The following is a 13,376-nucleotide window of genomic DNA, read 5'->3' as shown; positions in this document are numbered from 1 at the left end:
TTATTTCTCTTCATCTTTTTTACTTGTTCTCTTTTTAAAATTTTCTTAAATATGATTTTAATTTACTTTTATATATTGGATTCACACGTTCACACAATATATATATATATATATATATATATATATATATATATATATATATAAAGATAATCTGATAAAAGTAAAATATAAAGCACCATAAAATCAATAACAGTAACGAATTAATCAAGCAATGATAATTTATTTTCTTCTTCAATAATAATAATAATAATAATTATTATTATTATTAATTGAAAAAACCTAACTGATATAATATTATGTAAAACTTAAAAGATATAATAGTTAAATTTAGTGCCAGGGAAAAATAGGTGAAAGTAAAAAAAAAAAACAAAATTGAGCAAGGAAGGAAGGATCTTGAAGAGATTGGAAGGTAGTGATTCGATAAGGGGATTATAGAGAGAGAGAAAGAGAGGGAGGGAAAGAGACGGAGAAAGTCTCTCTGAAGCCGTAGTTGAGACTGAGATCGATCATTGCCTCGATCATCTGTCTTTGATTTCGCAGCAGAGAGAGAGATAGAGAGAGTGAGAATGGGAGAGGTAGCGCGCAGAGGATGTTGTCCTCCGATGGATCTGTTTCGTTCGGAGCCGATGCAACTGGTTCAGCTCATCATCCCAATCGAATCCGCTCACCGCACTGTCTCCTACCTCGGCGACCTTGGCCTTCTTCAGTTCAAAGATGTTAGTACTCTTCTCTTCTCCGATAAACCCTTTCTCACTTCCCTCGTCTTTCAATTTTTCGTCGCGAACTCGTAATTAGGTTTCCGTCTTCTCCAAATCGGTTTCTCTCTCTCATCGCATGATTTATCTGCTTATTGATCTGAAAAGAGACTTGGATTCTGTTTTATGTTCGCTGAGGAGTGCAGGTTTACTGTCGTACTTAATTGGCCTATTTCTGAGTGATGATTAAACTTAACTTGATGTTTTTTTTTCTCGAAATTGATTAGTTATTTGAACTTAATCCCGGTGATTCATTAATCGTGGGTGAGTGAATGGGGAGAGTACAGTTTGATAATAGGTTTTTTATATTGGAATGCTGAAACAGCCAGGACGATGTTATTGTAGTAATCTAGCAGCGTGATACAGTTTTTCTTGTTTTTTCATAATTTTGGTTTGTATACATGTTTTTAATTAAGTTACAAAGGGCTGTTTGGACTAGATTGGAGACAAACGATTATCCTAGCAATTAATTAAGCAAGTTGTTCCTTGTTTTTATGATATGAAGCATGGTGTGCTGCTTTGAGAGACCTTTCTAAGCTTAATGTTTGTGTTGTTTCCAGCTCAATGCAGATAAGAGTCCTTTTCAGCGAACATATGCAACTCAGGTACGTTGTTTTTATGCTATTTGTCAGTCAGTTCTTTGTTTCTGGAACCTGTACATGGTCTTCTTGTTATAAAGTTTTGTGGAGATGTCTTGCAATGATTTGTTTTTAATGATGATTATTACTGGTCTTGTCTGTAACTCAGTATTTCTGTTCTACAAAATCTTCTAGAAGGGAACGGTACTCAGCTGAAAAACCCAAGCCATCAATTGATGCGGAAATGTTCTGACTTTCTTTGTCAGCCTTTGTTTTTGGGATATGATTTGAAAATCATACAAATTTTGTCTTTACATTTGCACAACTTGTATCATATCATTTTAATTTACAATGCCAAAATTTCCATAGGGCAAGAATGGCTTAGGTAGCGAAGAATGAGGGGAGTAGAGTTTTTTCATAGTGGATTAAGCTTCTCCATTGGAGTTATTGTTTCTCTCACATGACTTAATTTTGGAATGTAGCTTTGCTATATATATTGATTGTGTGGTTGGCACAATAACTGATTTCGGTAAAGACTGTTTGTTATCTATTTGGTGTAAATCATATGGACTTTTTAAGTAGTTTTCTTCTACAGCTTTACTGATGAAATGGGCAGCTTTTCTCCATTGATGTTTTCTTTTTCTCTTTGATTTTGTGATCCTGCCCTTACATTTAAGGGGATTTGTTGTCCTGCAAACTCATTGTATTTTCTTCTCTTTTTTTCATTCAATTTATTGTTTTACCAACAAAAGTATTGATATTATGTTTTTAAATTTGTTGGGGGATTTATATTTGGTCGTTGTGAAGATAAAAAGATGTGGAGAGATGGCTCGGAGACTGCGTTTCTTCAAGGAGCAAATGTTGAAGGCAGGTGTTTCACCAAAATATTCCACAACACCAGTTGATGTGAACATTGATGACCTTGAGGTACATGAGCATACTTGTGGACAGAGTTTGTTTCCATTTCCTTTTTATTTTCTATAGTTTATAATTTGACATCTGGCCTGTCTTGTAACAGGTAAAACTTACAGAAATTGAGTCAGAGTTAGTTGAGATGAACGCAAATGGTGAGAAGTTGCAACGGTCATACAATGAGCTTGTGGAGTATAAGCTTGTTTTACAGAAGGTACTGTGCCTATAAAGAATACTATGATTTTTGTTCAAGAATAAAATCTTATTGGAACTGTCCAGTTCATCCTTTGGAATCATATAAGATCCTGAATAGGATGAAATAGGATGAATTGAGACGGTATTTTGTAGGTACATAATTATTTTGAATAAATTCACTATTTTTTTCTTTTCCTATTGCCTAGAAAAAGCAAGATGTTTCTTTTGTTCCTTTTTAAACAATTTTTTATCTCTAGTAGACCTATGGGTAGGATTCTAAAGTTTTGACCACCCGTCAGATTAAAAAAGAATGAGTGGCTCTTGCAGGATTCTTAAGAAATTCTTTGATTTCTTCCGGAAGCATATGATTATTCATCTGCTTCTCACGTTCCATGAATAGTTCGCACATTGAGAAATATCCAGAAAAGAATATGAAAATAATTAAAAAAAGAGTAACTAATGTCTTTTCCTTAATAATATTGCAAAAAGTGAAAATAGAAAATATTTAGGTTATAATGTCTCACATTGGCTAGGAATATGATCAAAACACTAATTATAAGACTAGGGTAATCCTCCCCCCGAGAGCTAGCTTTTGGGTTTAAGTTAGGCTTGATTTACTTAACTTCTAATATGGTATTAGAGCCTTCCAATCTTAATGTTGGGCCATCTGCAGATCTTCATCCCTACAAACCTCATGCTTCACATGTCCAGTTTTGGGCTCTGAGGGGGTGTGTTAAGATATCCCAAATTGGTAAGGAATAAAGTTAGATTCTCCTAATAAGACCTAGGCAATCTACCTGCCCCAAGCTAGTTTTGGGGGTTGAATTAGGCATGGTTCATTTCTTACTATGGGTATTTCTGATATATGCTGTACTAGAAATAGGATATATGGAAGTTTCATTTTTACCTATTGTGTATTGGATCTTCTCTTTTTGTTTCCAAAAAAGCATATAACCAAAGTGCTTCAAATATAGTTTTTCCTATTTTTATAGAACTTAACTAAAATCAAATATGGGCACTTGAATCACTTCTGAACTTTTATTTTCTTCCCTTTGTACTCCTTAGCCAAACTCAATTATTTTCGTATGCTTGCATTGGGGTGCTTCTTGACTTATACTATTCCACTTCCTTGTTTGATTGATGCATTAAAATTAATTTTAGCGTTAGTAATTGTTGTATGCTGCTTAGGGAAGAGAAATGAAGAATTGATAGAATGATCAGTTTTATTGAACAACTGGAAATAGGAGAAAGAACTTTTCTTGAATGGGTTCTCCTCTCAAAGGGATTTCTCGTTTGTACACACTATTTCTCTCAGTGTATCCCTTCAACCCTATTTCTCACTATCAATCTAATTGACATCCTCTCTAACTAACTGACTGCTCTAACAATCCTTAGCTACTCTTCCCTATCTTCCTATTAGAAAGTGAGTTTATGCCTAACTCATCCCCACAAAACCGGCTTGTAAGGTGAGGTTTGCACCTCAATTATATATTATCATTTGGCCTTATCTCTAGTCGATGTGGGACTTCCAACACACCCCCTTCACGCCGAGGTATAGACATCTCGTGCGTGATAGTAGAAATTGGGTGGTCCGGTAACGGCCCGATTGCGGGTGGAAGAGAAGAATAGAATGCCCACTTAGAACTCGCTAGGATAGGCTCTAACCTGGCTCTGATACCATATTAGAAAGTGAGTTTATGCCTAACTCATCCCCACAAAACCGGCTTGTAAGGTGAGGTTTGCACCTCAATTATATATTATCATTTGGCCTTATCTCTAGTCGATGTGGGACTTCCAACACTTCCTATCCTAAAATCTGGTGGTCTAAAAATGGGATATGCTTGATATAATGCAGAAAGAAAATGTGTCCATACATGCTTTCTGCAAGCTAAGGAGAGATACAAACTTAGATTTGCATAATGTTTACAAAATTACACAATTTTATCTAAATCAGTGAATGAGAGGTATATGTGCTTTCATTTTATGTTGTATTCTTGTTAATTTTGTAAGATTGAAATTTTAGATCTGTGTTGAAATGTAATGTTGTTTTATTATTATTTCTTTTGTGTGTGCCCAACTTTAGGGTTAGGGTTTAAGGTGAGTTCCTTGCCTCTTTTTGTAAGACGCACACACACATTAATAAAAGGTACGACAATGTAGGTTGAATATATTGTGTTTTCTCCATCTTATTTATTCAAGTTGGTATCTCAAGGGGAACGGTGCCGCATTGTCTTATCCTTCATTGTCTCTATCGAAGTCTGTCTTTTCAACAATTTCGAAAAGAGTTGTTATTTCTTTTTGTTTTAGTTATTTTGTATTTCATTGATGTACTTGAGTTTATTTAATGAAAGACAAATTTGAGATATTATTTGTTTCTTCATTGAAATTAAGAACCAATTTAGGAAGATAGTTAAAATTCTAAAAAATGATAATGTTAAGGAATATTTTTTGTTAAGTTTTTTTCATTCTTATCTTCCTAGGGAATTTTACATCAGTCAACATGTCCTTACATTCCACTGCAACAGAGAGGAAGAATAAACATTTTATTGAAATCACAAGCTTAATCCTAATGTTCCTATTCATCATCGGGGGAGATGCAATCCTCAGTGCCGGTTTCCTATTCAATAGGATGCCTTCTTCCTTACTCTATAATTTTTCCAAATGAATCATGTCTCTTTGTTTTGTTCATAATGTTCTTCAGGACTTGACAAGCTTTCTTCAAATACTATTAAGTGTCTTAAGTATGAAATAAAGTGTTATTACCTGATCTAGTGCAGAAGCCAAAGCCAAATATAGATCTATATCCTTGGTTACATGTGAACTTGTGTGGATTAAACAACTCCTTCAAGAGTTGTAATTTTGTGAAAATGAGTAGATGAAATTGTATTGTGACAATTAGACACTCTTCATATTGCCTCTAATTTGGTGTTCCACTAGAGAATTAAACATATAGCGATTGATTATCATTTTGTTTGAGAGAAGCTGTTGCTCAATATTTTATTATTGAGTTTGTCAGTTCTAATGAACAACTTGTAGCCCTAAGATTTAGTTTATATTTTCCAAGCTTGGTGCATATGATCTACAAGTTCCAGTTTGAGGGGGGGTGTTTAAATGAAATGTTATTTTATTATTATTTTTTTATGTACCCAACGTGAGGGTTATAGGTACAACAGTGTAAGTTGAATACACTATGTTTTTTCCATCTTATGTACTCAAGTGTATAAAACCTATACTGCAGACCAATCACTAACTAGTAATTGTCTTTTTCCAGGCTGGTGAGTTTTTCCGCTCAGCTCAAAGCCGTGCCATAGAGCAGCAGAGAGAATTTGAATCCCGTCATCTGGGGGATGACTCTATGGAAACACCTTTATTACAGGACCAAGTAGACTTCTTACATCTCATTTCTAATTTTCTTTTATACTATTGATACTAAACTTTTAATGAATTGGTTCTTGCTGTTTGTTGTGTTGTGAAGGAATTGGTAGGTGATTCGTCAAAGCAAGTTAAGTTGGGGTTTTTAGCAGGTCTTGTTCCCAGGGAAAAGTCCATGGTATTTGAGAGAATTTTATTTCGTGCTACTAGAGGAAATGTATTTTTAAGGCAGGCTACTGTTGAGGATCCTGTCACAGACCCTGTTTCTGGAGAAAAGGTGAATCCCACCCTCCATTTTTTCACAGAGAATGTTTGAAATAAAATAAATAGTTGGATTATGCAACAGGCTATTTTGCTTTCTTTCTAGCTGATGGAAAGATCATACAGAAATTCTGTGCTGATGCATGTTAGTATAGATGCATTCGTAGGCTCATTTTGAGTCTGTAAATGTAATGTTTGCTATTGTGAATAGTTACATAAACCCTATTAGATAAAGGTAGTTTGTTGGTTTAACTACTTAGGTTTGTTGGCTATCGGTTCATGTCAATGATATATTTTGATGTGCATATTGCAGCTTGCCATGCCATCAGAGATGTATTGACAGATTCCTCTCTGAATGATGACTTTTCATAATGTGAATATAAGATTAGCCTCTTTAGTTGTACTGTATCTTGGGTTTTCTAATTATATTTCGTTATGTTAATACTCAATATTGTTTGTGCATGTTGGCTTGTTGTGATTAGAAAATTTAGAAAACAGAAGCGATTATTGAGTCGTAAGCTCTATAGTCTTCTGTTTTTTAATAAGACTGGCTACCTTCTATTTTGTATTATGCTTTTAATTAATACATGTATCTGCTGTATAGATCTATGATTGCCAGTGAACCTATAATAATTAAGATTCTTCATTTTTTGCTTAAATAAGTTTCTCTCTGTTGTCATATATATATATATATATATATATATATATATATATATATATATATATGCGTGCGCGTATTGTTTAATATTCTATTCTATGGTGACTTATGGATGTTCACCTGCAGACTGAGAAAAATGTTTTTGTGATCTTCTATGCTGGAGAAAAAGCAAAAGCCAAGATTCTCAAAATATGTGAAGCCTTTGGTGCTAATCGTTACCCTTTTGCTGAGGAACTTGGAAAACAAGCACAAATGATCACAGAGGTTGGTATTGGTTCTCAATTTTCCCCAGGAAAATCTTCTTAACTTTCCGTGTGTCAGCCCAAGTTTTTGGCTGCCACACTGTTTAATGTAGTACATGTGAATTGATTGCCAGAAACAATTGGATTGTAAATTCCTAGGTGGAGTACTGACAAGCCTCTCTTTACATTTTAATTGTGGGTGTGGGAGATATGGTGTACTATTACTGATTCTGATGTTACACAAGCCATGTTATTTGAAAACGCTGATTAGTCAGCAATCAGTAATTAATTGATGAACTTAGATATTCTTCCTTTGTAGTTGCATACGTGGTCGATAAATAATTCTTGCTGGAGAAAGAATTTATGGAATGATAGAATAAATCATTATAGTTGCTAGGCCTAGGCCTAATCGTTCCTTTCCATGTGTCAACAACATATATCTAGCCAAGTTACTTTATTTTGTCTTATTTTGATGATCCTTCATCCTTTATATGTTTGCTCAATGCATTATAGTTTATGGCTTTCTCCCCCAACTGTTCAAAAAATTCACCTGCAGGTTTCTGGAAGACTTTTGGAATTGAAGACCACTATAGATGCTGGACTACATCACCGGGATCACTTGCTAAATACTATTGGGGCTCAATTTGAGCAATGGGATGTTCTGGTATGTCAAAAATAAAAATTAACAATGTTCTGTATTATTCATGTGATGAATTAAATTTATATGCCTATCACCTACTTTACTTTATCATTCTTTTGATTTGATTGGTTATAAATTTTAATTCTCAAGTATTCAATTTACTTTTCTGATTTTTGTTGTTGTTGACATTACTGTTTAATTTCTCTTGACAATACATTCATGAAGGTGAGGAAGGAGAAATCTATTCATCATACCCTGAACATGCTGAGCCTTGATGTGACGAAAAAATGTCTTGTGGCTGAGGGGTGGAGTCCCATCTTTGCAAATAAGCAGGTATTTGTCGTTATTGTGATGCTTTATTTTGTATTGAGTTTTCATTTTACCTAACCAGAGTTAATTCCTTTGTGGTTTTTTGTGATATTGATTTTATGAGACTTGTTACCTTGAATTTTCAGATCCAGGATGCATTACAGCGGGCAGCATTGGACTCTAATTCTCAAGTCAATGCCATTTTTCAAGTTCTGCATACCAGGGAGTTGCCGCCTACCTTTTTCCGCACAAATAAATTTACTTCTTCTTTTCAAGGAATCATTGATTCATATGGGTGAGGACCATACTGTTTTCTCCCCCCACTCTTTCCTTTTTTCTTATCCCTTTGTAGTGTGGAGTTTAGTTATTGATAATATGTGCATCTGTTAAACTTCAGAAATGTGCAGGGAAAATTGTGTGTTCTCGTGCTGGAGAATTCTCTCTCTCTCTCACACACACACACACAGTTACAATACAAAATTACAATAAAAGAGAATAATAGTTACAATACAAAATTACAATTACAATCGCATAGACTTTGCTGACTTTAAATGTCCAGCTGGTTTTGATGACCAGATATTTTGCCAATTAAGGTTGGTTTTAATGACCAGCAGATTTCGTCAATAATTCTTTTGACAGCATCATTCATATTATGTTCATGGTCATGTGTTTATACATGCCAAAATAATACTGTTTATAGTTGCAGGTCGTCACCAATATGATTAGATGAGTCATGTTTCCCATCTATGAAATATTTGTTGTGCTCTTTTAAGAAGTGGACCCTTACACTAGCTCTACCAATGTTGACTTATTTTTATGTATATATATGTGTATGTATATATGTATGTATGTATGTATGTTTTATTATTATTACAAGTATACCATCTCCAATTTATGGTTCAGTACTATGGTCCACCCTTAAAAATCTGACTTATAAATGAGTTTGTTTACATTGAAATATTCATTTCATGTATTAAATATAATTATCAATTTTACATCTCGTTTAGACATGGTTGAAGGTGTATCTTGGCTCCACTATGTATTTGTCCAGCATTTTATTGCAATGAACTTCGATGTATTGATATTAATCTCATACTATGAACTTTATACTAATATTTCAGGGTTGCTAAGTATCAGGAGGCAAATCCGACCGTGTATACTGTAGTTACCTTTCCGTTTCTTTTTGCTGTTATGTTTGGCGATTGGGGACATGGAATATGTTTACTACTTGCAGCTCTATATTTCATAATCAGAGAGAAGAAATTATCTAGTCAGGTAACCCTTTGGTTTAGCTTGAAGAACCTTCCTTTAAGAAAAGTAAAAAAGGCTAGATTTTATATTTTAATAGGAGAAATTAAGTAGCTTCTCCACCTTAGTAGAAAATATCTATGCATCGCCTTCCTGGGAATCTGTGAAACTTGGATATTTGATATGATAAAGATGCAATACTCTGAGGAAAAACTAGATCCTTCTGTAATTCTAGTTGTATTCAAAGTATTGGTGCCATATTTGAATATTTCAAATGTTAAAAAAAGAAAAATTGAACTATACTTTCTTGGTATTGAACTACACTTATTGTACTCCTGTTAATATTTGATTTAAGTCCAAAACCATTACCTTGCCATGTTAAGACTTTAAGAGCGTTTTGGGGTTCATAGTTGGTGGCTAATGCTGACGTTTTATCTTGGTTAGAGTCCTTATGTATCAACGAAGATCTGCCGCAGTCTATAGGTTTAGGTATCTGTGCAAAACTGTTCCTTCGTAGACCTTAATTGTTTTAGGAGTTCCAGTAACTGTTTTCCTGCTGCAAACTTATTGGGGCATGGATTTTTTTGAGAGTGCCAAGAGTACTTTAAATAATTCAGGTCACTGATTATTTTTCTGTAAAAGATTATAGTTCTATTTTGAGCTGGAGGCAGTCCTCCTCTCCCTATATGATGAAGTTGGATTTAGGTATTCAGCTTTTGGTCCCTTTGAATTGTTGCAAAGGACGTTCCCAACAAGCTAACTAGCTTTTTTATTATCATTTCATTTATTGCTATTAACCAAATAATAAGTAGTATTTTAAAGAAAAATTGGTGAAATCCATTTCTGATTGACATTAAGTGACCTTTTAGTCTGAGAAAATATTCTGTTTCAGAAGTACCACTTTACTTATGCTTTATTTCCCATTTTCAAATGTTTGTAGAGGAAAGAATGAAAATAATTTCTGCTGTTTTCTGCAGAAATGAAATTGTTTTCACTGTTCCCTATACAAATCTTTGAAGTGAAAAAAAGTGATGCTTTTATAATTAAAATGTAAAAATAAAAAGTAATTTACCAAATCAAACTACTCCTAAATTTTCCATTAATTTGTGCTTGGCGTGTCTTTTTGTTCCTCTTATGTTTTAAGTATTTGCATGTTTTCAATCTGTCTTCTAACACGGAATCTTGGTGTAAAAAACAGAAGCTTGATGACATCACGGAGATGACTTTTGGAGGTCGTTATGTTATTTTGCTGATGGCGCTGTTCTCAATCTACACTGGCTTTATCTATAACGAGTTCTTTTCTGTTCCATTTGCACTCTTTGCCCCCTCTGCTTATGATTGTCGTGACCTCTCTTGCAGGTAAATCAAACCTTTTGACTGGTAATATTGTAATATTGTGCTTTATGCTTCTAAAAATTAAGCCACCGTCTCTGTTTTTTTAATGCGATCTTTCTGATGCAGGGATGCTACAACAGTGGGCTTGATAAAAGTGCGGGACACTTATCCTTTCGGAGTTGATCCTGTATGGCATGGAACACGAAGTGAACTACCATTTCTGAACTCATTGAAAATGAAAATGTCAATTCTTCTTGGAGTTGCTCAAATGAACCTTGGAATTGTGATGAGCTATTGCAATGCCATATTCTTTAGAAACAGGGTGAATGTGTGGTAAGTTAATCACCAATATTTGTTATGGAGAAATCTTATTGTAGAGAATACAAGTTGGGTGGGGGATAGAAAACAGTTACTTTGCAGTTTTTTGCTTCTGTAATCAATTCACTGATTCTATCAGTACACTTTCTCACTCATTAGTATTGATGCACTATTCTTTTACTTCAATGTTTCACTCTCAGGTTCCAGTTCATTCCCCAGATGATATTTCTCAACAGTCTATTTGGTTATCTAGCCCTTCTTATTATTGTGAAGTGGTGTACTGGTTCTCAAGCTGATTTGTACCATATTTTGATCTACATGTTCCTTAGCCCGACTGATGAGTTGGGTGAGAACCAACTCTTTGTTGGTCAGAAGAATTTGCAGGTTGGTTAACTTCCAACACTCCCTCGGGCATCTTTGTAAATCTTAAGAATGTACTTCTATATGAATAGTACTTACGTTCTTTGTTTTATTTTTTACCAGCTTGTGCTTTTGCTTCTGGCATTTATCTCTGTCCCCTGGATGCTGTTGCCAAAACCTTTTATCTTAAAGAAGCAACATGAAGCTGTATGCTTTTTTTAGTACTTAAAGGTTCCTCCTTGTTTACATGGAACTATAATATTTGTAGTTCTAACTTGTAATATTTATGCTACTTCAGAGGCACGGGGCTGAATCCTATACACCACTTGAAAGCACAGACGAGAGCTTGCAAGCGGAGTCAAACCACGAATCCCATGGTCATGAGGAATTTGAGTTCAGTGAAGTCTTTGTACATCAACTTATACATACCATTGAATTTGTGCTTGGAGCAGTGTCTAATACGGCTTCTTACCTCCGTCTGTGGGCCCTTAGGTATGTCAATATGTCGCAATTATTCTATTCTAATAGATGTTGGAGTGCCACTAGAGAAGCAAGTTTAGAACCTCACATCAAGCAGTACATTACCTTTGTTTCTGTTTGTCTATAGATATGTTTCATGCATATATTAAATTGCAATTATGCATTGACTGATTTTTCGTTTTTTGTATCCAGTCTTGCTCATTCAGAATTATCAAGTGTATTCTACGAGAAGGTTCTGCTGATGGCATGGGGGTATGTTAAAATTATAAATATATTACGTCTTTTTTGTGACTCGTGATGTCGATAGTGGAGGGAAGAGTTGTGAACGCTAAACCAGTTGAAATTATTCAGCGTGACCTATACAAGTGGAAACTTAGAAACTTACGGTTAAAATGCAACTGTTTGATTTTTGAATTTTATGCTTTTAATAGCAAAGGATAATTGGAAATGTTATGCAATAGGCTTATTGAATGCTTTCTTAAATTTGCCTGGTTCTTGTTGCTCATGGTTTATTTTCTAGAATAGGTCAGTATTACCCGTTAAATTTAGCAATGATTTGAACGGAGAATGACTGGTAATTTCTCTGCCTGATGTTACAGGTACAATAATGTGATAATCTTGATAGTGGGTCTCATTGTTTTCATCTTCGCTACAGTCGGAGTGTTACTTGTCATGGAAACACTTAGTGCCTTCTTGCATGCGTTACGACTTCACTGGGTGGAGTTTCAAAACAAGTTTTACGAGGGCGATGGTTACAAGTTCCACCCTTTCTCGTTCTCCCTACTGGATGATGAGGAATGATATGCTCTAAAATCGCATTAATAAGGAGTAGTTATGTAGCTTTGGACCTGTATTGATTCTTTTATTTGATGTAAGTAGTCAGTGATTACTATCTGCAGCATTGTATGCGGTGGAATCCTTTAAGGTTTTCATCAAACGTCCTCTTTTGTTTATTTATCCATTGAGGGAATAAATATTCCCAATTAGGGGAGTAACTTCGCTTGAGCTAGGCAGGGTGGCCATGTGTAATAATAATTATACTTGCGACATACACTTAATATTCATGTATTTATGTGTTTTAATTTTAAAATGTCTTATACGATGTCTTAATATGCATAAAATATTGGAAATAATTTACTAGTATCTGAAATGAATTTGTAAGTAAGTCTGGATGCCCTTTTTCAGTTAAGACTTGTTTTGGTCCATGTCAATTATAAAAGTCGTCCTTTTCTGTTGGAAAAATGTTTTTGAATTATTTTATATTTTCAAATTTGTGAATATTTTTATATTTTTTTAAAATGTAAAGTCACATTGAAAAAAAAGGTACTTTGGAGCATAGTTTAAATGAAATTATGTTATAATTTATTAATATAAATACAATTATCTTTCTAAAAAATTAGTGTAAAGAAGTTGCTTATGGACACAGTTTTGTGATTGGTGTTATTTATCATGCTTTTTTAAGGGTTTATGTTTAAAATAATCTCGATATATTAGTTTTAAAGAAGGATTTAATTGTAAGTGAAACTTTTTGTCAATTTTTTTTATGGTGGTGGATATATGAAAATAAAATTAGACTAGAAGTCATTGGTTCAGCAAGAATTCGCTCGGAAATAATATAAGCAGTAAAGTAATCAACTCACCTATTATTCTGCATCTGTAAACTAGATAGATAAATTAGCAATTAAGAGCAAGCTCAAAATTGAATGGATTTTT

The 13,376-nt window shown here is 34.1% G+C and overlaps 1 protein-coding gene across 1 annotated transcript; it reads left to right on the top strand.

Moving 5' to 3' along the window:
* Positions 1–396: 396 nt before the first annotated feature.
* LOC108340440 (V-type proton ATPase subunit a3) lies at positions 397–12,769 on the top strand. The gene is made up of 18 exons (XM_017577832.2): positions 397–716; positions 1,316–1,360; positions 2,141–2,260; positions 2,352–2,459; positions 5,712–5,822; positions 5,916–6,089; positions 6,858–6,995; positions 7,530–7,637; positions 7,839–7,946; positions 8,069–8,217; positions 9,044–9,197; positions 10,369–10,529; positions 10,632–10,838; positions 11,024–11,207; positions 11,307–11,390; positions 11,482–11,675; positions 11,856–11,915; positions 12,263–12,769. The coding sequence occupies exons 1-18, from the start codon at positions 567–569 to the stop codon at positions 12,462–12,464; spliced, it is 2,457 nt and encodes an 818-aa protein (XP_017433321.1). The 5' UTR covers positions 397–566; the 3' UTR covers positions 12,465–12,769.
* Positions 12,770–13,376: the final 607 nt, after the last annotated feature.

Source organism: Vigna angularis, chromosome 5 (assembly GCF_016808095.1).
Source record: "Vigna angularis cultivar LongXiaoDou No.4 chromosome 5, ASM1680809v1, whole genome shotgun sequence".
Classification (NCBI taxonomy): Eukaryota; Viridiplantae; Streptophyta; class Magnoliopsida; order Fabales; family Fabaceae; genus Vigna; species Vigna angularis.
Note: the sequence above shows the minus strand (reverse complement) of the source record. Positions and strands in the feature narration are given on the sequence as shown.